The sequence below is a fragment of the Gymnoscopelus braueri genome (genome assembly GCF_963280865.1).
Source record: "Gymnoscopelus braueri genome assembly, chromosome: 24".
In the NCBI taxonomy this organism is placed as follows: Eukaryota; Metazoa; Chordata; class Actinopteri; order Myctophiformes; family Myctophidae; genus Gymnoscopelus; species Gymnoscopelus braueri.
The window spans coordinates 38,461,043-38,485,983 of NC_137626.1; the positions used below are offsets into that span (position 1 = coordinate 38,461,043).

The window sequence follows — 24,941 nt, forward strand, 5'->3', positions numbered from 1 at the left end:
AGCAAGTCAGGAGTTAGAGGGAAACCGGCAGAAGGATGGAAGACAGCTAACTGACAAGTTACTTAAAAGCAGGGTTATTATAGTTAACTAAAAGTTACAACATAACAAAAACTAGAATTGACAAAACATTTCAGTAAACTAAAATTTAAATAAAAACGAGGCTTTACAAAAAAAAAACTATATCTAACTGAAACAGTTGTGTAGGCCTATTTATAAAAAGTACTGAACTAAAATCGTAGAGAAAACGTCCACAGTTTTAGTATTTGTCCAAAATCTTCCAAATCCCCTCACACACTACAATAAAAATAAACTAAAACTAATTCAAAATAGTTTTAAGCCTTCAAAAAAAAAAGAGGGAGAAAACAAACTAGTTTACTACTATATCTACTAACCCAAACTAAACTGAAATTGACAAAAAGACTATGAAAATGTCAAAACTATAATAACCTTGCATAAAAAAGTAAAGGTTAAGGAAAGACCGGGAGAAAGCTGGCAAGCCGCTAGTGGTGCAGTAGTTTTCAAAGTGGGGTCCAGCGCAGGGACTCTCCAAATGGACCTTTACAAGTCCGTAACTCTGACAGTATACAAATGGAACCAAATGGACCCTAACAGGTCCATTTGGTTCCATTTGTATACTGTCAGAGTTAAGGGGGGGTCCTTGAACTTTGAACGTTTTGAGAACCACTGCACTAGCGGCTAGCGGCTAGCGGCTAGCGGTTAGCGGCTAGCGGCGGAGGTCTTTGGGAACAGGACTTACTGACACTGCTGCACACAGACAGGCAGTACTCCTCCGACTCAAAGTTATTCCGGTTGCCGCCGCAGCCGCCGTAGATAAACTGGGCGCAGCGACCCTCCTGACGGTCAAAGAACCAGCGCGGCAGCATGGCGCGGCACGGGCCCGTCTCCGCGCTGGCGCGGCACACCTCTGCGAGGGGGGGAGGACACACACAGTGTCGTTACTGTCACCTTCCCCATGCTGCTCGCACACGGGACAGTTGAGCGTATCCTTAATGTCGGACCGGAGGTCCGTGCAAAACCCACGTGACCGGGGTTCGAAGACTCTTGTCAAAAGTTTAAGACGGGTAGGGATATTTCCCTTTTTTTTTTTTTTCGTCTACTCAGGCTTTTGTGAGCCCCCCAAACAGTTTTTAAGTTGCCTGATTCAGTATTTAGATATTTGATATTCATTTTATCAGACACGCCCCCTTCCTATACAAACCCATTATAACTTCAAACTCCATTTGTAACATGTTAGATTCATCAAAAACGCCAGTCCTTATAAATAAATGAAAAAAGGAATTGAAAAAACACGGTGTCCTCACGTATTAGAAGGACAATATCAGTCCCCAGAACCAAGGATGCGTGTTTCTGATTAATCTAAAATGGTTAAAATGGAGTTTGAAGTTACAATATTATAGGAAAGGGGGCGTGTCTGATAAAATGAATATCAAATATCTAAATACTGAATCAAGCAACTTAAAAACTGTCCGGGGTGCTCACAAAAGCCTGAGTAGACGATAAATTACCGTAATCTTTTTCGAAAGAGAAATATCCCTTTAAATTCAATGCTGTTTTAACTCAATTCAGCCTGGCATCCATATTTTGGGCATGTCATTACAGGCAAACGTAATAAAATTAAATACATAAATAAATAATATCATTAATATAATAAAAATAACATAATTATTACAAAAACTATAATTTTCAAACAATTTCCCGATTTCTTTTTATAATATATATTCAAAAATAGCCAATCTACTATTGTAATCAGATGTATTTTTTTTGTAAGTATACAAAGTAGCGCTCAAAAATAAAATAAATACATAAATAAAACGGCAAAAAAAATGGCAAAAAAAACTTTTCCTGTGAAATGACAAAACTATACTAGTCATATGTATGAATGAATGAACCATTGTAAAGTGCTTTGAGTAAGTTTGAGTACTTAGAAAAGCGCCATAAAAATGCAATTCACTATTATTGTTATATAGCAGTGAGCCACTCACCTCGGACCACCTCCTCCACAGACTCGGTGGTGGTGGTAGTGGTGGTGGTGGTCGTCATGGCGACGTTGGTGGTGGGCTCTCCGTCGTCGGCGTCCTCGTCATCATCATCTTCGTCATCGTCGTCAGTGGCAGTGTCGTCTAGTGTGTCGATGACGTCGTCCTCCGCTCCCCCCGCCTCGTCCTCATCCTCGTCTTCCTCGTCCTCCGCCCCGTCTCCGTCGCGGTCGTTGTCCAGCGCCTCCTCCACCTCCTCGGCCTCCTCCTCCTGTGAGAGATGGAGCGATACGACGTTTTCCTTTACCGATACCGACTCAGATAGCGATCGGTACTCGGGGTATCAACCGGTTCGAAACCAGTGTGTAATAAATAAATACAAATCTAGGACAGTGGTTCTCAAAGTGCGGTCCAGGTGGCGAGCAGTGGTGTAAAGTAACAATTTTTAGGTATTTTTACTTTAGTGGAGTATTTCCAATTTTCTGTGCTTTTACTTCTACTCCACTACATCTCAGAGGCAAATATTGTACTTTTACTCCACTACAATTATTTGAAAACTTTAGTTACTCGTTACTTTGCAGATAAAGATAAATGATAAATGATTACATTATAAAACATGCATTAACCACTTTAGCCCTATTGTATACCTAGGCTATTTGAAAATAGTCAATCTACAAGCTCACAACACGTCGCGTTGTGAGCTTGTAGATCTGCTATTTTCAAACATTTTTGTACTTTTACTTTTGGTACTCTAGGTACATTTTGAATACTTTTACTCAAGTACATTTTGAATTCCGGACTTTTACCCGTAACAGAGTACTTCTACATTGCAGTATTGATTCCTTTACTCAAGTAAAACATTTGAGTACTTTTTAATAATGGTGACAGGTCTACAGTACCTGCTGCTGCTGTTGCTCCACCACGGCAGGAGGAGCAGCAGTCCTGATCTCCTCCTCCGCCTGCTGCTGCTGCTGATCGGCTGGCTCTGGCTCTCTCACCATGCTGCAAGGAGGAGAGAGGAGAGGGAAGGAGGTAAGGAGGGAAGGAGAGAAGGAACCAGGACAGGAGAGAGGACACGAGGGAAAGAGAGAAGTAGAGAGGCAATTAAGGAAGGAAGTGAGCTTGAAGCTTGACTACTGTAACTGGCCTCCTCTTCGCTGGCCTCCTGGCATGCTCGCTTAACCCATCAAGACCTGATGCCGAAAAGTGGAGATATTTTACTAAGCACACATTTTCTGGCAGAACTTTCAAATGGATATGAAATTAGAGGACAATATCCGACTCCAAATCTTAGGAATTAATTATTGGGCGAGTACAGACGCAGCACGGAGCACTTTTATGCAGCACAGGTCACTCTGCTAACCGTGTGCGGGTGGGACCGATCTATGGCTGTGTATTTGAAATACATCAAATGTATGTAAGATCACAGACATTCTAGGGCTACAGATCCACAAGCTCGAAATGCGCCAGTTTTCGACATATGAGGTGTCCACCCGACAGAGACAATATAATAGCTAAAATTCACCCCCCCCCCCATAGACATGATACAACCCTTCCCGCTGCCCTAAAACGCCCGGGACAAGGCTCCACACATTCAAGGCTCTTCTCCCTTCTGGCTCCCTAACTGTGAAATAAACTCCCCATTGCAGTCTGAACTGCATACTCGCTCAATTTTTCACCGTAATCTGAAAACTCATCTCTTCAGACTCCACCTCACCCACCTAGCAATTACTGTAACATTCCCTGTACCCCCTTCCTGCCACCTTCTCTCTCGATTGATGCCAATACAATGACTGAACAAGATAATGGCTGCATGCAGACATATCTTTGTCATTCGTTCTCATGTGCCGTTTCTTAATGTTTAAGAATGCAATTTAGATGCCAGGTTCAATTGCCTACCTGGCATCCTAGTTTCTTGGGGCACTACACTGTCTCTCTGCGTTCCATCATGTGCGATTAATTGATTTAAATTGTGTATTAGGCTCTATGCACAGCAGCCATATTGGAAAGAAATTGGGCCTCTTCCTTTACAGGTGTTACCAATGATACTAATGAAGGCTCTGTTCCATTCTGGTCAAACAGAGTCAAGGTGCTGGTATTGTGCATATTGGCTAACTGGAAACACTCTGCTACACCAGTGGGTCTCAAAGTGTGGTCCGGGGACCCTCATGGTTCCTTGAGGGGGTTCCAAATGGGCCCTTATGGGTGTGCAACTCTGAGAGTGTACAAATGGAACCAAATGGACCCTTACGGGTCCATTTGGTTCCATTTGTACACTCTCAGAGTTATGGGCGTCCTTGAAATTAAAAGGTTTGAGAACCACTGTGGTACACTAAACGGAACAGAGCCTTAATTAGTATAATTTGTAACACCTTTGAAGGAAGTAAGGACGTATTTCTTTCCAATATGGCTGCTGTGCATAGAGCCTATTGTAAGGAGAGAAGGAGAGAGGACATGAGGGAAGGAGAGTGTGTTTGTGTGTGTGTGTGTGTGTGTGTGTGTGTGTACCTGTTGTCAGAGTAGTCGGTCTCGGCTCCGCCCCACCAGACGTCAGAGTCGTCATCGTCCTGCTCGGCGCTGTCAGCGTCATGCTCCGCCTCGGCGGGGCAGCACACAAACTCCACGCCGCGGAAACGGTCGATGGCGCACGGCAGCAGCATCCCGTAGTCATGGAGGTTCATGGTGCGGTCGCCGCACGACTGGAGCGACACAGAGAGAGAGAGACAGAGCGAGAGAGCGAGAGAGAGAAGGGGTTTGCCATTTTAACGGAGGGTGTAGGGTTGCCACAGGAAAAGGCTTTACTTCTGGCAGACTGTGGTGGTGTAAAGTAATTAAGTACATTTACTCAAGTACTGTAGTTAAGTACAATGTTGAGGTACTTTTACTTTACTGGAGTATTTCCAATTGTCTATACTCCACTACATCTCGGAGGCAAATACTGTACTTTTACTCCACTACAATTATTAGAAAACTTTAGTAACTTTGAAGATATAAATGATTACTTAATAAAACATACTGATAGAGTTATTTGATCTCTTATCTCAATTATCATAATGTGTCTAGGGTCCTTAACCTGGTTAAAATGTCCTATTAATTATGGTCTCATATGGGCCTGTACTTTGTCATGGTAAAAGTACTCTGTACTCACAGTCTCTGTGTCTGCAAGCCAAGGTCAAACGCATGCAGGCTTTCTGCGGCAATCTTTTGTTTTAAGAACACTGTATCTAGAATGCTCTTCTCTACAGCTGTCTCCCTTAGTGTCACCAAATCTCCTCTGACCAGTGACAGGTCAGAGCAGTCAGATGTCAAACGTGTTGACCCAGACATGGGGACGCTGTTGTCCAGAGATAAACTGTCACACCATCATAATCTACCATCATCTACCATCATCAGACGACGACGTAACCATCGCTCTCATCCAATCCGAGAAGTCCACCTTCGCCCGGAACCTCATCGATGTCACATCCTATGATGTCATATGTTTATGTTACTGGACAATGTTAAAAGCTACTGCTTTCTCTGTTACACTACAGAGAGACGCGACCGATGATGCGGAACCATGATACTGTAACCTTCCATTGTCTCTCTGATCTGAATACAAACATGTTTCGTTATACCCTTGGCTGCCTGGTCTGGTTTCTTCCTTATTGCCTCCGTTATACAAGTATGTGGTACTTTGTGTGGGTCATAAGGTGAAATCAACTCCATCACATACATTTATCACTTTAGCCTTATTTTAAACCTAGGCTATTTGAAAATAGCAGATCTACAAGCTCACAACGCGTTTTCAAACATTTTAGTACTTTTACTTTTGGTACTTTAAGTACATTTTGATACCAATACTTTTGCACTTTTACTCAAGTATATTTTGAATTCCGGACTTTTACTTGTATCAAGAGTACTTCTAATTTGCAGTATTGATACTTTTACTTAAGTAAAACATTTGAGTACTTTTTCCACCACTGACTGCGAGCCTCTATAGAGCGTGCCAAAAATCCTGAAGGGGGCGTCAACAAGTGTCTTTTGGTAGCGGCGGACATCTTTGAGGGGTAAAAACCAGGTTGACTTAACATTGCCCAATGCCACGCCCCCCCGTGGTGACGACACGTTGGCACGCTCTATACTTGAGTGAGTGTGCATGCGTGTGTGTGTGTGTGTGTGTGTGTGTGTGTGTGTGTGTGTGTGTGTGTGTGTGTGTGTGTGTGTGTGTGTGTGTGTGTGTGTGTGTGTGTGTGTGTGTGTGTGTGTGTGTGTGTGTGTGCACGTACTTCTTTAGCCACAGTGTGCCAGTGCAGGTGACTCTCACATTGGTCCATGCGTTCCTGGTGCAGGAACTTACACTTGTCGGGAACCAGCAGGGCGTCGCTCACAAACTCCCCAACTGCAACACAGCATAATAACTGGCGTTATGCTACCACACAGCGTTGAATATTCATACACACACACACTGGTAACACTGCATTAATAACCAGCCTTAAAGGAGTAGTTCACACAAAAATGACTTATTTTCAATCAATTACACACTCCGTGAAGCCTTGAATTCATGGAGATTTTTGTCGCATTCCTGAGACAATAATTTGATGACAAATTGACAATAGGAGACTCCACCGGTCATCAAATTATTGGCTCAGGAATGCGACAAAAAAATTTTTTGCCATGAATTCAAGGCTTCATGGGGTGTGTAATTGATAGAAAATAAGTCATGTTTTGTGTGAACTACTCCTTTACCAGCTCATGTTCATTCTAGAATAAATGGCGTACACCCAGCGCTGTCCCCTGTCATTTCATCTTATTTTACAATATACTTTTCAAAACGTGAAGAAGCGCTCAGGTTTTTATGCACCAAATATCTGGACAAACTCCCAGAAAACGGCACATTTTTGACAAAAATGTATATACATGAACATAGTATCTGTCAAAAAAGCTAGAGAGCTAATGTGGTCCTTTTCAGAGCACACACACACTCTTACCCAGACAGCGGTAGGGCACAACGATGTGCATGTGACTACGGCATTGCTTGCGTCCCTTCTTGCACCAGTTCTGGATGCTGATTGGCTGGTTGGCTTCAACCACGTTGGTGATCTGGAGCTCTGGGTAAACCTGCACACACACACACACACACACACACACACACACACACACACACACACACTTTCCATTTTATGATGTTTTCTTTTGAATTTTAGGCCTTTAGGAGACACTATTGGGTAGACAGGCCACCTGAAAATGGACGGAAGGTCACCGGTTCAACCCCCAGCCCATAGTCCAGGGGCCAACACTGATATTTTCACAAATTGGTACCACCTAAGGTGACCGTAAAGTGTTTGTATTTTTGTCTTCCTACATGTCTCTAGTTTATATTTTGGTATGATAGCCCTTCCAATCTTGTAGCTTAATGGCAGTTATCACTACCTACCGGCTAATGTATCCGGTAGGAGACACAAAGTAGAATCTTTGTGTCTCCTACCCCGGGCATCAAATTATTGCGACAAAAACCAAAATATATCCATGTATTCAAGGCTTCATGGGGTGTGCAATTGATAACTTCTCAGATTTTTGGTGTTTGCAAAAAGACTGCTTTCCATAAGCTTGTAAAAGTTGACCCTCCTTCGGTCTAGGGTGGTCATAGCTGAATGGGTAGAGAGTCCCCCTGGAAAACTTAAAGGAGGAGTTCACCCAAAAAAATTCTATCAATTGCACACCCCATGAAGCCTTGAATACATGGATATATTTTGGTTTTTGTCGCAATAATTTGATGCCCGGGGTAGGAGACACAAAGATTCTACTTTGTGTCTCCTACCGGATACATTAGCCGGATACATTAGCCGGTAGGTTATCATACCAAAATATAAACTAGAGACATGTAGGAAGACAAAAATACAAAAACTTTACGGTCACCTTAGGTGGTACCAAAATATGGCTTGGCCCCTGGACTACCAAGTGTCTCTGAGCAAGACACTTCACCCCTAGCTGCTACTCGGGCGCCGTATTAATAATAACTACTGTTCCTAATAGTTAGGATCGGGTAACAAAAATGGACGGGAATTCCTGTCCGATTCTGCAAAGACTCACATTGCCACGGACGAGTTTGGACGATACTTTGTTGTTTAGTAGTTTTATAAAAGATCTCGCTTTTCTCTATCACCCGAGTGATCACTTTCACTTTTAACTCACACGGATACGGAAATAACGTCATCCGAAGATTTCCGCCTCTGTCCACTTCCTGTTTATTGGTTTCCTGGAAACAGTTGTATCTTGAGTTGACTTGTTTTGCCCTGGATTCGGAGAGACAGTAGATTCAACGTGGTCTAACAAAGGAAGCGACAGTCCCGGGTATATATTTTTTTTCTCTGGACGACGAACAGTGATCCCGTTGTGTTTACAAACGGTCTGACAAGCGATCATAAAGGAATATAAATGTTCTGTAACCAGTTGAGGAGGTGGGAAAGACGTGAATTTTTGACGGAGGATACTGTTTTCAGCGTGCAGCGAAAAGGTAAGGCACCATCACGGGTGAATTTTTTTTCCTCTGAGGGACGGCCACTGATACCGTTTGTGTTTACAACGGTCCGATGATAGATCATAACTGTGACCAGCTGAAAAGGTTAAAAAACACGAAAACACTGCTTTATTAATGTATATGTCACAGGGTGAATGGAGATCCAGGGTGATTGAAGACAGAGCGCTCGTTTTTAGGCACGGGGCTCCTTCGGGGCGAGGCGGGGCTTTTCGAGACAGGGTTTATTAGCGAGGCTCGCGAGGAGGAGGAGGAGGACGGCGCTGCGAGGCGGGGGGTTATTACGCGAGGCTCGCGAGGAAGAGGAGCCTCCTCCTCCTCCTCCTCCTCGCGTTTTAAACCGTCCCGTCCTCTCCTTCTCTCCTTCTCCTCCTCCTCCGAGGAGGAGAAGGAGAGCGCGGAGAGGCGGGGCTTTGATGCGCCGACGGAGACCTGTCTTTTGTTGTTCCCCCCCACATAGCAACCAGGAAGCTAAGCTAGGGGAACCATAATATCTATGAGGGGAACGCTGAACACGCGTTCACACGCACGGCGCGCCGACTTAGTGGAGCTTGAGGCCGAGGAAGCGCGCCCTCGCGCCTCCAGGCGCGAGTGCCCGCGGTGACCGGCCGACGCTCCACTAGTCGACTCAGCGCCGTTTGATTTGTAAACCGATAGGGACAGAATAGTTCTTTTCATGGATCACTGTGTGTGTGTGTGTGTGTGTGTGTGTGTGTGTGTGTGTGTGTGTGTGTGTGTGTGTGTGTGTGTGTGTGTGTGTGTGTGTGTGTGTGTCAGGGAGAAACTAAAACAAAAGCCAGCAGAACACAATAAAAGTATCTTAACAGTCCATTGAAAGCATGAGCGCGTGTGCGTGCGCGCGCATGTGTGTGTGTGTGTGTGTGTGACTGTGTGTGTGTGGGTGGTCACGGCCATATGTGCTTGTGCACAAGCCTGGCTTGTGGCTCCCTCTAGTGTTTCTTCTACAGAATTGCTGGGTGGGTAAAAACGAGCGAGCCTTCTTCAATCACCCTGGTTCTCCATTCACCCTGTAACATATATACTCTGGCAGTGAAAGAGTTCATATCACCCACTGCTCCTAATAGGTAGGATGGTAAATGTATTAATATCACCCACTTCTCCTAGTTAGGATGGGTACATGCAGAGAACACATTTAATGTTCAGTATGTGCAAATGTACAGTACTGTGAAAAATAAATACCCTAAAGGAGTGGGGACTCAATTATTATTATAACATTTGTTATTTTGGAAGCAAGGGCCCTTAATTGTAGCAAATTACTGTCCAATGGGATTCCTTCAGGCCTGTTTCTCTTTGATAAAATGTTGACTCTACATCAAATACGTCTCGTCTCGTACATTTCACTAACTCCCTGGCACAGTACACTTCCTGCCAGTAGATTCCACACCTCCCCTCAATCCGTCTCGGGGTTTTCGTCAGTGTTGCCAGATTTTGCGAGGGAAGTAAGCAACCAGGTCTAAGAAAACGAGCCCAAAAGAAGCAACTAGGCTAAATTAAACTTTAAACCTATATACTGTACATTGGCCATTTAAAAATAACCGATCTGCAAGCTCACAACGCGTCACGATTTGACGCGTTGTGAGCTTGTAGATCTGCAATTTTCTAAAAAGAATTTGAGGAAAACAAAGTAAGCAAAATGTAGATTTATTGTTTTACATTTTCACAACAAAAATCTAGTACGGGGGTCCATGGCACAAATTATAATTTCAGATGGGGGGGGTTCATGGCAACCACCAATATTTACAAGCAACTTTACAGAATAATAAGCCCAAAGACCTGGCAACACTGTTTTTTGTCTGCCCGGCGTGGCCCTAGTGCAGGCCGGACATTTCTCAAATTCCCAAAGCTCCGTTCTGTGCCTTGCATCTCAACTCGCCTTTTGATGTGTAGTTTCCACCCCCTCCCCCCTTCTGCTTGTAATGCTTTATTTTTTAGAACAGGGAGACGTAAAGTCGGGAAAACCGAGGGTAGAGCGACAAAGGAGACATACAAGACTAAACCGGGAGTTGGATTCGTACCAAGGTCCACGAGCGTTCGCTAGGCCACCTGACTTGTGAGGTTTTAATATGAATACTTTGAAAAACTGCACAGCGAAGCGTGTGCTTATAATAAATTGTTTATATGATAAACGTTAACTCCCCTTTGAACTCATTTGCATGCTTGTCATTTCATTGTCATTTCATATCACTTATCTCATCTCATCTGCCGACTGCCCGACTCCCTTTTATCTCCTGTAATGTGTATTCAACATTCATGGCTGATATGATGTTTGGGTGATGAGGATAACCTCCTTTGAACGTTCGTTCAACGGAGGTTATCTTCATCACCCAAGCATTAGACAAATCTGAACGAATTGAGGCCACTTCCCTTGTTATGTTTCTATACTGACACACAACAGGAAACAGTATGACGGGGGAGACAGGACAAGGGAGGCAGTGGAATTCACGTCCTGGTTCCAGTTATCTATATTGTTTTTCCAAGGACAGTTAGGTTAGAGCAGGGGTTCTCAACCTGTGGGTCGGGACCCCCAGGGGGATCCCCACATGATTGTGGGAGGGTCCCCAGATGACAATTAAGTGACAATGTAAGGACTTTTAAGAATTTTTTTATGACATAAAAAAATACCATTATTGCCTCAAAAGTTATCAACAAACTATACTATAAAAACTGGACAAACATTGGCCCAATTGTCAAATAATATAAGAAAGAGGCAAACATTTTGAAAATAGGTGATTTACAAGCTCACAATATTTATTTGTGGAACCGAGTCAAACTAAATCTAATGCCTCAACTCCTACAATTCCAAGTGCTTGTCAGGGTCGGGGGTCCCCAGTTCAAAAATGAATATTTTGGGGTGTCCCTGGCCTGAAAAGGTTGAGAACCACTGGGTTAGAGGAGCGCGCGTTTTTGTTAATCCAACATGGCAGGCGCTCCGACAGCGAGGACTTGAGGCTCAGCAGACGGCCTTGTGCGTCAGCAAGCTGTGGTGGACGGAACGTCCAAAGTGATAAACCAATAATAATAACTCCCCATTGCAGTCAGAACTGCAGACTCACTCCCAAGTTTCGGCCGTAATCTGAAGACTCACCTCTTCAGACTCCACCTCCCCCCTCTAGCACTTCTCTCCCTGCACCCCTTCCTGCCACCTTCTGCCCAGACTGATGCTATAGTGACTGACCAAGTTATGGCTACCATGCGAACAGATTAGTGTTTTGTTACTTAAACATATGCTAGGTTCATTGTTTGCCAGGTATCGGTATAGTTTCAATGTGCAGATTGTTATTTTGATAGTCTATTGTTTAGACTGATGCTAGGTTCTTGGTTTATCCGGGATCCTATTCTTTTGAGGCATTACACTGTCTCTGCATTCTATGTGTTTACCTTGCTCTGGATAAGAGTGTCTGCTAAATGCCCCAAACAACTGCAACTACTGTGTAACAAAGACAATGGTGAATGACATTGTCATAGTTGTCATTATAGTGCTTTAATAACTCATATGGGTCATGATTAGCGATTGGGGGGGGGGGGGGGACCCTAGGTCAGTGATTCTCAAACCTTTTGATTTCAAGGACAGCCAGTTTTCATATACATAGGCCACAGACCCCCATAACTCTGAGAGGGCACACATGGAACCAACCAAATGGAATTGGTTCCATTTGTGCCCTCTCAGAGTTACAAAACCATTTAGCCGAGGACACACCCACTGCCCTAGGGTTCATGTGGTTGAAATACCCACCCACCCACCCACCCATAAACCCACAGTGACCCCTCCCCACCCATCCTTACCTCCTGGCAGCATAAGATTCATAGCCCTACTGGGGACCCACCACTGCCCTAGAGCATTGGTTCTCAAAGTGGGCCAGGGGTCCTTGGGGGGTACCAGGGGTCCCCAGCAAAAGTAGTTAATATAGCGTCAGAATCATTTTAACCATATTTCACACTTTGGCTATTCAAAAACAGCAGATATACAAGCTCATAGCGTGTCACTTTGTGCCGCGCTATGAGCTTGTAGATCGGCTATTTTTAAAGATGTCTTTGTTGTTTTAGGCTTTTTATGCCTTTATTGATAGGATAGATGTTCTGACAGGAAATGGGTAGAGAGATGGGAAGTGATATGCAGCAAAGGCCGTCGAGATCGGGACTCGAACCCGCGACATCCTGTCAGGCTGCTTTGGAGCCTAGGTGCCTGGACCACTACACCAGCGGTCCAGGCCTAGACCTGCTATTTCGCTATATCTTCTAAAATCATGAAAACTTGTGCACATCTTTGAATATGTATATTTCCAAAACGTGAACTCAAATCTTTGCTTCTGGAGGTCCCTGAAAATATTTTTCAGATGGGGGGGGTCCGCGGCCAAATACATATCATTTTGGTGGTCCTTTACATCAGTGGTTTTCAACCTTTTTCATGCCAAGGACCCCTAAATTGATATAGTACTCGGTGCCGAGCTATGAGCTTGTATATCTGCAATTTTTTAATAGCCAAAGCTAAGTGGTTAAAATGATTGTGACGCTATGTTAACACATTTTGCTGGGACCCCCTCAAGGACCACTGGTGGTCCCCAGACCACTGGTTGACAACCACTGCTTTGAGAACCAGTGCCCTAGAGTGCATGTGGTTGAGATAACTAACCCACCCATATAAATCCACAGTGACACCCGTCCCCACCCATCCTCACCTCCTGGCAGTACTGCAGGATGCCCTCCTTGGTGCCGATGCAGCTCTTGGTGCCCGAGGGGTCGGGCTCCCACTTGCCACTCTGCACGTTGACGTGCATGTTGAGCTTCCCACAGAACATGGCCACCTGGGGCTCCGCCAACAGACCCATGGACACGTCTGTAGGCACCTGGTTTATGAGAGAGACAGAGAGAGTTTTTAAACGACTATTCAATACAAAACGTTTCTTACATTAACGTAAGTTTGTGACAGACAACCACAGACTACAACACTCTGTGTTGAAATCCTCCTCGACATATTTTGATTTATTTCATTTGCACAACAGAATATACATACATAGGCTGCTCTGCTGTTGGGCAGAAACCAGCTAACTCCAAAATGTTCATTTTTCAGGAAATGAAAAAACAAAACAAAAAGTGGAGTTGGGAGGTTTTGTTCATCATTGATAAGAACAGCTGAATGGACCTCCAAGCTCTCAATGAAGTTGGAGCTCAAAAGGGGTGGAGCCTGGAGTCAGCAAAACCAGCTAACTCCACCCCCCTTTGGTGGAGTTCGCTGGTTTAGCTGAAAGTTTGAGGATCCAACGGAGTTAGCTGGTTTTGTCAGAAGCGCTTTTTAATAATTTTCATTGGTTCAATATGTTTTTAACCAACACACAGACGTAAAGGGTGTTCAATGGCCGTGATTTATGAAAAAAATGATTACAAAGCTCAAAAATGTAGTTAGCTGGTTTCTGCCAGACAGCAACGAGCATAATATATTAGTTCTTTCCATGGGACAGATAGTTGTTGTGCCGGTGAGGTAAGAAACCCTAGGGGGCTTATACAAGAAGGTCACCGTTTACATTATATACAATTTGAATGTATTAACTCATTCAGTGCCCAGCTTATTTATGGAAATTTGGCTCCGAGTGCCACAACCAAAATTAATTGTAAAAAAAAAAAAGTGCTTAGGAGCCGAGATACAGCCTTTTTCAGTAAGAAGTTAAACAAAGAGTGAATGGAGTAGCAAATCATCAAATCATCATATCTTGGGTTCTGAACATTTTTTTTTTTTTTAAAAAGAAAAAAAAGAAAATTCATTATAGGTCTTCGACGTTCTGTGGCACTGAGGGCTAATATTAGCGGGGGTCTTAGAAGTCCAGTGGCACTGAATGAGTTAATATTAAAAACAAAGTAAATGAAAACGGATGGATTTTGACGTATTCAAACAATATTTGTGCTCCAACGAGACGAAACTTGAATATTACTTCATTAACAGAGACAAAAGATGGAGAGAGAAGCGAAGAATGAAAGACAGACAGACAGAAACAGAGAGTGAGAGAGAGAGTGAGATGAGATCTACCCATCAATACGTTAACACTCAAAAATAACAAACATTTGGTGAAAACAGACGATCTTCAAGCTGAGCTTGTAGGTCGGCTATATTTGATGTACAACAAAGACTGTGTGGTTGAAGTGGTTTAGCTCATCCAGCACTGGAAGATGCTGTATGGCAGCAATTCATTTTTACAAGCAGGAGACCTCAAGGAGCGAGAGAGAAAAGATGGGAGATTAGCATACGAGATGGAGAGAAAAGACAGGGTGAGCAGTTTCGACAGGAGGGGGAGGAGAGTCATAAAGTGATGGAGGGGAAGAACGGATGAGAATGGAGAGAGAGAGAGAGAGAGAGAGGGTTCATTCATACGTCACATCACTGTAACGTTTTCTTTTTTTTTCTCCCTCATGTATCCTCACATGTACATGAACCACTTCAGCCCTATACGTCCTTTGTCGTATGTCAAATAGTCATATGTCGCATTTTGTGATCAATGTTTGGCAATTTTGGCAATTTGAAAATAGCAGATCTACGCGCTGTGAGCTTGTAGATCGGCGATTTTCAAATTGCCAAAGCACATCTAGGTCTGAAGTGGTTTTGTAATAATAATCAAAATCTACAAAGTAACTAATAACAAAAGTTTTCAAATAGTTGTAGCGGCGTAAAAAGTATAATATTTGCCTCTGGCGTTTAGTGGAGTAGAAGTAAAAGTATTGAAAATTGGAAATACTAAGGGACCAGTCGAAATTTACATAAGGGGGGGCATGGAGGAAATGTATGTGCCCTGATCTAAAATGCCATGACCCTCCCTTTGACAAAAAAAAAAATCAATGACCCTCCCCAAGTGATTACAAAAAAAAGAGTAACCCTCCCCGCCTAGAAGTGTCACGATATATTGTGTCACGATATAGCCTATCGTGGTATTAAAATGTGATGATAGGTATTGTCATGATGTATCGTAATATTTTTTTTATTGTTTTTTTAATACAAAAAAAACACTTTCTTTTTTTTTGCCGGTGAAAGTTAGGAGTTTTTACTGTATGATATGAAATGTAAAGCTTATCATAATCATAGTAATTATTAATCATGTCCTCCATCATATTCAAGGTATTTTGGAGAGAAATGAAACAGACTCCAGTCAGTCACTTTCAGTTTAAAGCACTGCAGAGGGGAGGTGTTGTGTGTCAGCTGATGCTCGTTGACGCTCGTTAATGTGACATGCATCTGCACTCTCAAATAGGCCTACATCTAATCTAAGATTGTATTATACTGTATCTGGTATTATAGATTTTTTTAGCTGTTGGAAATAACTAGGCTGCACTTGGTTGGTAAAGTCCAGATGACAAAAATATGAGGTTTGTGGAATTTATAGTTATGCAGTCTTATATTATATTATATTTGTTATATTAGTGTCTATCTGTCCTCTGAAACAATGGGTTTATAGTTAGTGAGAACTTCACTTCTCCATTAAGCTTGCACAAATGTATTTATTTGTGTGTACAAAGCACTTTGTAATTGTTTCTAACTTGCTTTATAACGTTATTTATAAGATGATGGCCAATGTTGATGATACATGAGAAAAGAACATTAATAATATATCGTATTGTGAAATTCTTGACACCCCTAACCCTCCCCATCAACTACAACATGACATTTAAAACTGATATGTCCAATGTTTTGCTTTCCACATTGATTAGAACATTGCTGTAGTGTAGTCAGTCTTGCTAAATGCACAGTGTATCTGTAGTAGTGGTAGCAGAATGGATAGTGTTCTCATCTTACATGTGGGAAACCCATTGAATCCTGGTCAGATTGAAGAAAGTTGAATATTTGGTAACCAGTAGTTTAAAACTTTTGTCACTCTGCCCTTTTAATTATCAACTACAGTGACTACAACTACACTGTTGCCTACATAAAACAAATTAGGCTATCAATTATGGCCTGATGCTTCTGGTTTTACTTGTGGAGCTAGGCATCTATACACAACTGTCCATATAGATCCACATTAATCAACATGCACAGAATTACTTCAAATGATTATGAATATCCAGTTATAGTAGGCCTATTTATAATGCATCTCTCCAATAACGCCTGTTGAAGTTTTGCTTAATTGTTCAACCACCATCGTTAAGACGCTGAATAGATTTGACTGGGTCATTCACACTCGCTGTGCGTTGATGGCTTGTTAACGACCGTCATTGATTCTAAATAGACAAGGTGTTACTTGATTTGAATTCTTTGTATCCTTTGAAATGGAGAGGGGACCACTGTTCTGCTGTACTAAAAAGGTATATAAAAAACGGACTATTTTATCAATTCAAAATTGCATGACCCTCCCTTGGATTCAAAGTAAAATTAGCTGACCCTCCCTTGGACCAAAATTAGAAAGGCATGACCCTCCCCTATTTTCCTCCATGCCCCCCCTTATGTAAATTTCGACTGGTCCCTAAGTAGTAACGTAAAAATACCTCAAAGTTGTACTCAAATGTACTTATAGTTACTTTACACCACTGCTGACTGTGGGTGTCGTGACTGTACAGGACAATGAAGTCAAGGAAATGTAATCATTGGATTGAGTTGAACAGAGTTGTCTATTGATGGTTGGAAACATGCACACTGTAGTGGGGTTTTTCTTCTGGACAGTAGAGATTACATTGTGAGTGGGTTATGTAAGGCTGGCAAGGAGACATAATGCTCAGCTCTCATGCACCCCACACACACACACACACACACACACACACACACACACACACACACACACACACACACACACACACACACACACACACACACACACACACACACACACACACACACACACACACACACACACACACACACACACACACACACACACACACACACACACACACACAGAGTATGTCAGAGGATAGCTGTGTGCGCAGACCTGCCCGTTATTATTCTCGCAGTAAAAATAATACGCATTGCGTACGGGTACATATTGATGCCTGTTTGATACAAAACATACAGGCTCCATAAGAAAGCGTGATAGAGAGATTGTGTGTGTGTGTGCTCGCTCGTGCGCATGTACATCAGCATATTTATTTATATGTTTTGTGTGTGAGCACTTGTGTATCTTTTGTCTGTGTGTGTGTGTGTGTGTGTGTGTGTGTGTGTGTGTGTGTGTGTGTGTGTGTGTGTGTGTGTGTGTGTGTGTGTGTGTGCGCATGCATAAGGAGGTGTCGTGTCCCAGTTCCCTCAGGAGAGGAGACGTACACACAAACACTCTCCCCAAAACCATTGAATAACCGCATTGTACTGGCAAATGAGCCTCAACAATACAGGAGGGACTAGGGGAGCGGGAGCAGGCTAGCGAGGGACAGAGGGAGAGGGAGGCACCATGCCATTGTGTGCCCCCCTTCAACCCCCCATAATCTTGTTAATGGTTTTAAAGGGGCCTGGCAGGCAGGCAAACTAATGGGGTTTCTCTTTTTTAGGTGGGGAGCTGGCTACTGCACTTTTTCCTCCAGACTTTAATTCCCTCTGAGCTGAACTGAGCTCACAGCGCTAATACGGGATCAAGTCGTATGGAATTTAAAGCTAAAGATTGGAAAAAAATAAATTCAATCAGCAATTATTTGGCCGTCTGGGAAAGTGACATTATTAACCCATTTAGGGCGGGTACCCCTATTTGTAACTACACGTTTTTCAAGTTTTTCAGAAAACTTAGGTCAGGATTTAGAAGGCGTTCTTAGAATCGGCCTCAGGTCTAAATGTGTTAAAAAAAGGACCATGACAGTGGTAGGGTTAGGATCCTGAATCTGGATCCAACATTGAGGTTCCATCACATTTGGAACGGTTTCCAGAACCGTTTTTTTATATCACACCATCAGAGCTGGTATTGTGGAGAATGTGGACTTTACGTCCGCTATAGTGGTTCTCAAACTTTAATTTCAAGGACCACCTTTACTCTGAGAGTGTACAAATGGACCCGTGAGGGTCCATTTGGTTCTATTTGTGCGCCCTCAGAGTTACAGACCTTTAAGGGTCCATTTGGTTCCATATGTACACCCTCAAGAGTTACATATCTGTAAGGGTTTAAAGCCTGCACTATGTAACTGTTTTTTAATGTATACAACATACAATATAACATAATTGGGGTGGTTGTATTTAGTCTCCCTGTTCTTCTATTGAGATATTTAGATCATGTCAAAGGCCATGTCTCACCTAGACACAGGATCTGACACAATTTTGACCTGATGGTCAAGATTCAATTTATCCCCCGAGCAAGCAGGCAGGCTCTATTAGCTCAATGGTAAAAATGTCAGCACTTGCGCAGAAAAAAACGGGTTCAAATCCGGGGTAGAAGAGGATAGTTACAGCTTTAAGTGGTTTAATTTCCACGGATTCAATTCATTTCATGGCAGCCTATATGGTATGAAATAAACTTTCAGAGACTTGAAACTCGCTCGAGACGGATAATCCAACCCCCATAAATAGCATTGCAGCTTTATTTATTTATCTATTTTGTCAAAGTTACATTATAATTGAGTTTCAATGCATTTCTAAGTGCGGATTCGCTTGAAAAGTCTAGCCGAAAACGGTCCTTGGACAAAAAAGTATATTTATTTCCGAACGACATGTTAAATTGATTGAAGAATCAAGAGGGGTTTATGTGTCACTCACTCATACAGTGATGTGTCACTCACCGAAGCCCCCGCGTAACGACGCCCCTGCCCCCAGAAGCAAAGATTTGCATACGTTTTCACGATTTTTCAAAAATAGCAGATCTACAAGCTCATAGCGTGTCACTTCGTGCCGCGCTATGAGCTTGTAGATCTGCTATTTTTGAAAAGCCAAAGTATAAAATAATGGTTGAAGTGGTTAAAATCATTGTGACGCTATATTAACTACTTTTGCTGGGGACCCCCTGGTACCCCCCCCGGACCCCACTTTGAGAACCAACGCCTTAGTGCATATATTTTTTTACAGTCAGGACAGGAGCCCATCTTAACGTCAACCAACCGATCAATATCCTGCATCCGTAGCGTGAGGCAGTTTGCTGTACAAGTACCCCCCCCTGGGAACGATGCTAGTATGTCACAGGGGGGGGCATTGGGTATCATCTTTATGGTCTTTGGCATGACTCGGCCGGGGATTGAACCATCGACCTCCCAATCTCAGGGCACACTCTTTAACCACAAGGCCGCTGAGTTGGTAATAGGCAGACGTGCAGTACGGTACAGTGACACAAACACACACACACACACACACACACACACACACACACACACACACAGAGATCATGTTACCGTTTCCTGTGTCAGATATGGCACTTACAGAAGCTCATGTCCTTCAGAGAACAACATGCAAGGCCACAAGACCCAGCGGCATACAAATCAACACACACACACACACACACACACACAGGTTTGTATTACTATATTTGTGAGGACATTAAAAAAAGCTATTTTATGAATGGCATTTTTGGTACTTTTTGACATTTTTATCCGTAAGCCTAAAAATAGCAGATCTACAAGCTCACAACGCATCGTGAGCTTATAGATCAGCAATTTTTCGGTGCGTGACACTGGCGCGCAACTACAAGTGAAAATCATGTTAAACTCTAATTCCAAGTGTCTAATCCTGAACCTAACCCCAACCTGAATCTTTTCCTCATTGTAAACTTATCCTTAAAAATATTTTTCCAAACATAAAACCACAATTGTTCTTGTGAGGACCAGGAATACGGTCCCCACAGTGTCCATTTCTCACATTCTACTATACTTGTGTGTCCTCACAAGTACAGTAATACAAACACACCTCCCTCCAAATGGCATCTTAACCATTAGTGGTGTCACCGGGCCATCTGCACAAGGCAGGGTTATTTAGGGGCTGTCACTCAGATATCACACTAACACACACACACACACACACACACACACACACACACACACACACACACACACACACACACACACACACACACACACACACACACACACACACACACACACACACACACACACACACACACACACACACACACACACACACACACACACACACACACACACACACACAGCGCCATCTGTGAGTGAAACATAAGTGAATTACCATACCGCTCATTAATTGGTGGAACCTCAAGGCATGTCACAAAAACTAATTTGGATCTAGTCCAGCTAAAATCAATAGGCTAGTTAAATGACTCTCAGAGATAATTGAAGATGTCATGTCATTTAGTTTTTTTCCCCTAAAATAGCCCATACAAGCTCACAACACCTCATGATCTCAAGCGTCCTTAACACGGCAGCCTTCCGTGTGTCACTGTGACTTTTGTGAGAGAAACAAGCGCCCAGGTCTACGAAAACAAGCAACAAGGCCGCATACACACCACACACCCACACTTGAAAAAGATACCAATTTTATCCAAATCAGGATAGAGAACTCAGTCAGGATACAGATTATTAAACAAGTAAGTACAATGTATTTTCTGTTTATCAAAGAGCTGGAGAGTCTCTCCAGCTGTGATTTAACCTTTTAAAACTTTTTGTGGTTAAAAAGTTTTGTTTTAACCACAAAAAATCACCTACCCTTAGTACCCTACCATTAAAAGGAGTAGTTCACCCCAAAAATGACTTATTTTTTTATCAATTACACACCCCATGAAGCCTTGAATTCATGGAGATTTATTTTCTCGAAAATAAGTAATTCTTTGGGTGAACTACTCCTTAAACTACACAAATCTTGTACGGGGGTCCCTGGCACAAAATATCAGAGAAACATCGTCCTACCCAAGGTCTAAATGTCTCAATGGAAGAGTCGGAACATGTACTAGTTATATATTGTATTAACATACACATTGGTTAAAATAACCTTTTTATTCATTCAAATAAGTTGCGGATTGCAGCTTAAAGTGGGCTTTTGGGGGTGGGGGGGGGGGGGGTGTCCGGTTCAATTTCAACCTCATCCACCAACCTTCGAGCCTGCAGTGCACGCTGGGCCTTAGCCGGGGGTCATAAATCAGTTTCCTGTCCGTGTGAGGCTTAGATAGGCAAATATGTTCCAACCGCTCGCCCTATATTCAAATTACCTCTACTAGACCATACCCGGTGAGGTGCGCAGGCAAAAGTAGTTGCAAACGTGGGGTTATTGCACGTCCTGTTGCGCGTCCCGTCGGCCCCCCCCTCCCCCCTCCCCCCTCCCCTCCTCTCGCGTGTCCCGTTGCGGCCCCCCCACCGGAGCCGTCCCCCGTCGCCAACACACACACACGCGCAACCCGTCGCGAGCACACACACACACACACACACACGCACACGCACACACCCTCATGCGGCCAGAGCTGTCCCCCGTCGCGAACATACACGGCCGCGGAGGCGAGTGTTCTGTGTGTGCAACAGTGTAACGCTGTGGGGCTGTAGATGCGACGCATGCGCACACACAGAGCCAGCGTGTGTGTCGCGGCTGGCTGGATTGGATGCTACGCATGCGCAGTTTGATCGGGCACAGACGAACCAAGACCGACAGAGGTTAGTCAAATTATAGTATGATATGTCGTCCTCTTTTGACTGGTAAATAAGTGTGTGTGTGTGTGTGTGTGTGTGTGTGTGTGTGTGTGTGTGTGTGTGTGTGTGTGTGTGTGTGTGTGTGTGTGTGTGTGTGTGTGTGTGTCTCAGTGGTGTAAAGTAACTAAGTACATTTACTCAAGTACTGTACTTAAGTAACAATTGAGGTATTTTGACTTTACTGGAGTATTTCCAATTGTCTGTACTTTTACTTCTACTCCACTACATCTCAGAGGCAAATATAGTACTTTTACTCCACTACAATTATTTGACAACTTTAGTTGTTACTTTTCAGATATACATTATGATATTATGAAACATACATTAACCACTTAAGCCCTATTTTATACCTAGGCTATTTGAAAATAGCAGATCTACAAGCTCACAACGCGTCACAATGCGACGCGTTCTGACCTTGTAGATCTGCTATATTCAAACATTTTAGTACTTTTACTTTTGGTACTTTAAGTACATTTTGATACCATTTTGATACTTTTGTACTTTTACTCAAGTACATTTTGAATTCCGGCCTTTTACTTGTAACAGAGTACTTCTACATTGCAGTATTGATACTTTTACTTAAGTAAAACATTCGAGTAAATTGTCCACCACTGTGTGTATGTATACATGTATCTCTCTCCATCTCTCTTTCTCTAATGCTGTCTCGACAGGACGGAGATGGAGATGGTAGAAGAATGATTGACCTTTATCAAGAATCTCCGGATGACGGGAAGTAAAGCCCGACCGATGCCAGATTTTAGTGTCCGATTGCTGATAACTGCTTTTGGAGAGTCCTACCTTACAGATGTTTTGACCTATATGTCGTTAATATGGTGCATTTATATAGCGCTTCTATCCGAAGCGCTTTACATTGATTGTGCCATTAACCCATTCACACACACATTCATACACAGATGGCGGAGGAAACCATGCAAGGCACCAACCTGCTCATCGGGAGCAATTAGGGGTTCAGCGTCTTGCTCAAGGACACTTCGACACTAACTCTAGGGGAGCGCCCCAGCCCGGGATCGAACTGGGAACCTTGCGGTTTTCCAGTTCACTCTACCCGGCCACTCTACCCCTGAGCCACTGCCACCCCATAATACAAAAGCCCTATTCACACAAAAAAAATACTATCTACAAGCTCCCCACGCGTCACATCGCAACACGTTGTGAGCTTGCTTGTTGATCTGCGATTTTAAATGATTTTCTCCTATGATGACATGTCCAAAATGGGGACGCCAGGTTGATATCAGGACACGTCGGCTGCATAATTATATAACATGTCTTAAAAAAAGGCAAATATCGGCCGACATATCGGCAAACCTCTTGAGCTCTAGGAACAAGCCGCAAGGGGGATAGATGACGAAAGAACCAGAGAACGGTAAAAGGCAACAGAGAGAGAGATATCGAAGCGTAGATACATCGTCCGACAGGCCCTGAAGGCAGACAGAGCGGGTCAAATGTTTAGTTGAACAGACGATAGGAGGTACTAGGGAGGGATGGGGATTTCCTTCCGTCTGAACACTTCATTCTTTTTTTCCGTGGGATGCTGCTTGCTAGGACCCGTGTTGTTCGAACTCACTGGCCTTCTAACCCAGTGGTTCCCAAACCTTTTAGCTCGAGACCCAAAAGAGAAATTTGATGTCTCCCGTGACCCAAACAAGTGAAAATAACAGATCTAAAAGCTCACAACGCGTCGCATTGTGAGCTTATAAGTCGGCTATTTTCACTACTTCTTAAACATCTGTTTTCGAATTTATAACATTTCTTGCATTTGTTTATGAAACTATTTTGAAAAATGTCTGAATTTGTTTTTAATTCATAAACATTTTAGATTAAATTTTTATTTTTTTTTAAATGTAGGAAAAATGTAGCCTGGTAAACCCCCTCCCTCCGGAAATCTCATTTGCATTTGATTTCAGGGAGGTCTGGGATTGCGAAGGGAGTAGAGATGGCCGAACACTGCGTGTCCGAACCAATCAGCGGCTGCTAGGGGCGGGATCATCCAATCACCTGCCTAGTAGCTTGAAAAAAAGAAAAACTGTCTGTCATCGATTCTGCGCCCGGAGTCTCAGATGCAAGTACGCTGTGAAACAAAATGTGTGTCGCAAGCTTTCTTCCATTTGACGGTGTCAGGTTAGGAAAAATGTACTCGCGACCCATAAAAATGGACCCGCGTCCCACTGTTTGGGAACCACTGTTCTAACCAACCCGTTCACATCACCCCCCGCATCTCTGACCGCAAACGCTGTGTGCCTGGTGGCTCACTCTGCTCCTGGACAAACACGTTGGACGAAAGGCCATTTCCTCGTAGGCTGCGGGCAAAACTCACCCACCAACAGCGGTGGAAAAAGTACTCAAATTTTTTACTTCAGCAAAAAACTATCAATACTGCAATGTTTGAAATACTCTGCTACAAGTAAAAAGTCCGGAATTCAAAAAAAGTAAAAGTACAAAGGAATTGGTATCAAAATGTACTTAAAGTACCAAAGTAGAAAGTGCTCATTATGCAGAATGTGAAGTTTTCAAATGTTTGAAATGTATAAAAAATGTTTTGAAAATAGCAGATCTACAAGCTCACAATGTGTCGCATCGCGACGCGTTGTGAGCTTGTAGATCGGCTTTCTTGTAGATTCTAGTAGCTAGCCACCCCAACCACAGACTGTTACAGATGCTACCAAGAGGTGAGTGGCTTTATAGTGTCCGGGCTTGTAAATTGCTAAGGAGCTTCTTCCCCCGGAGAATCAGGCATATCAGGCCAGAGAACAAATGCCATGGACACAGGCCACTTCACAGCTTCTACACTCACGCGGAGAAGATGCTTATAACAGGTTTATAACCTTGGATTCAGAACATCGCGCAGAGCACCTTCAAACTCCTGAAGC

The 24,941-nt window shown here is 43.3% G+C and overlaps 1 protein-coding gene across 3 annotated transcripts in view; it reads right to left on the reverse strand.

The window, feature by feature from the left end:
• appa (amyloid beta (A4) precursor protein a) overlaps positions 1–24,941 on the reverse strand; it is a 92,280-nt gene that overhangs the window by 33,537 nt on the left and 33,802 nt on the right. For 2 of the 3 annotated variants that reach the window (XM_080422203.1, XM_080422201.1), the window contains exons 2-8: positions 13,212–13,379; positions 6,968–7,097; positions 6,266–6,378; positions 4,506–4,696; positions 2,897–2,999; positions 2,004–2,268; positions 758–925 (exon numbers count right to left, since the gene is read on the reverse strand). In XM_080422203.1, coding sequence (XP_080278329.1) covers positions 758–925; positions 2,004–2,268; positions 2,897–2,999; positions 4,506–4,696; positions 6,266–6,378; positions 6,968–7,097; positions 13,212–13,379 — 1,138 coding nt within the window. The remainder of the gene's footprint in view (positions 1–757; positions 926–2,003; positions 2,269–2,896; positions 3,000–4,505; positions 4,697–6,265; positions 6,379–6,967; positions 7,098–13,211; positions 13,380–24,941) is intronic. The other variant, XM_080422202.1, reaches the window with a different exon arrangement.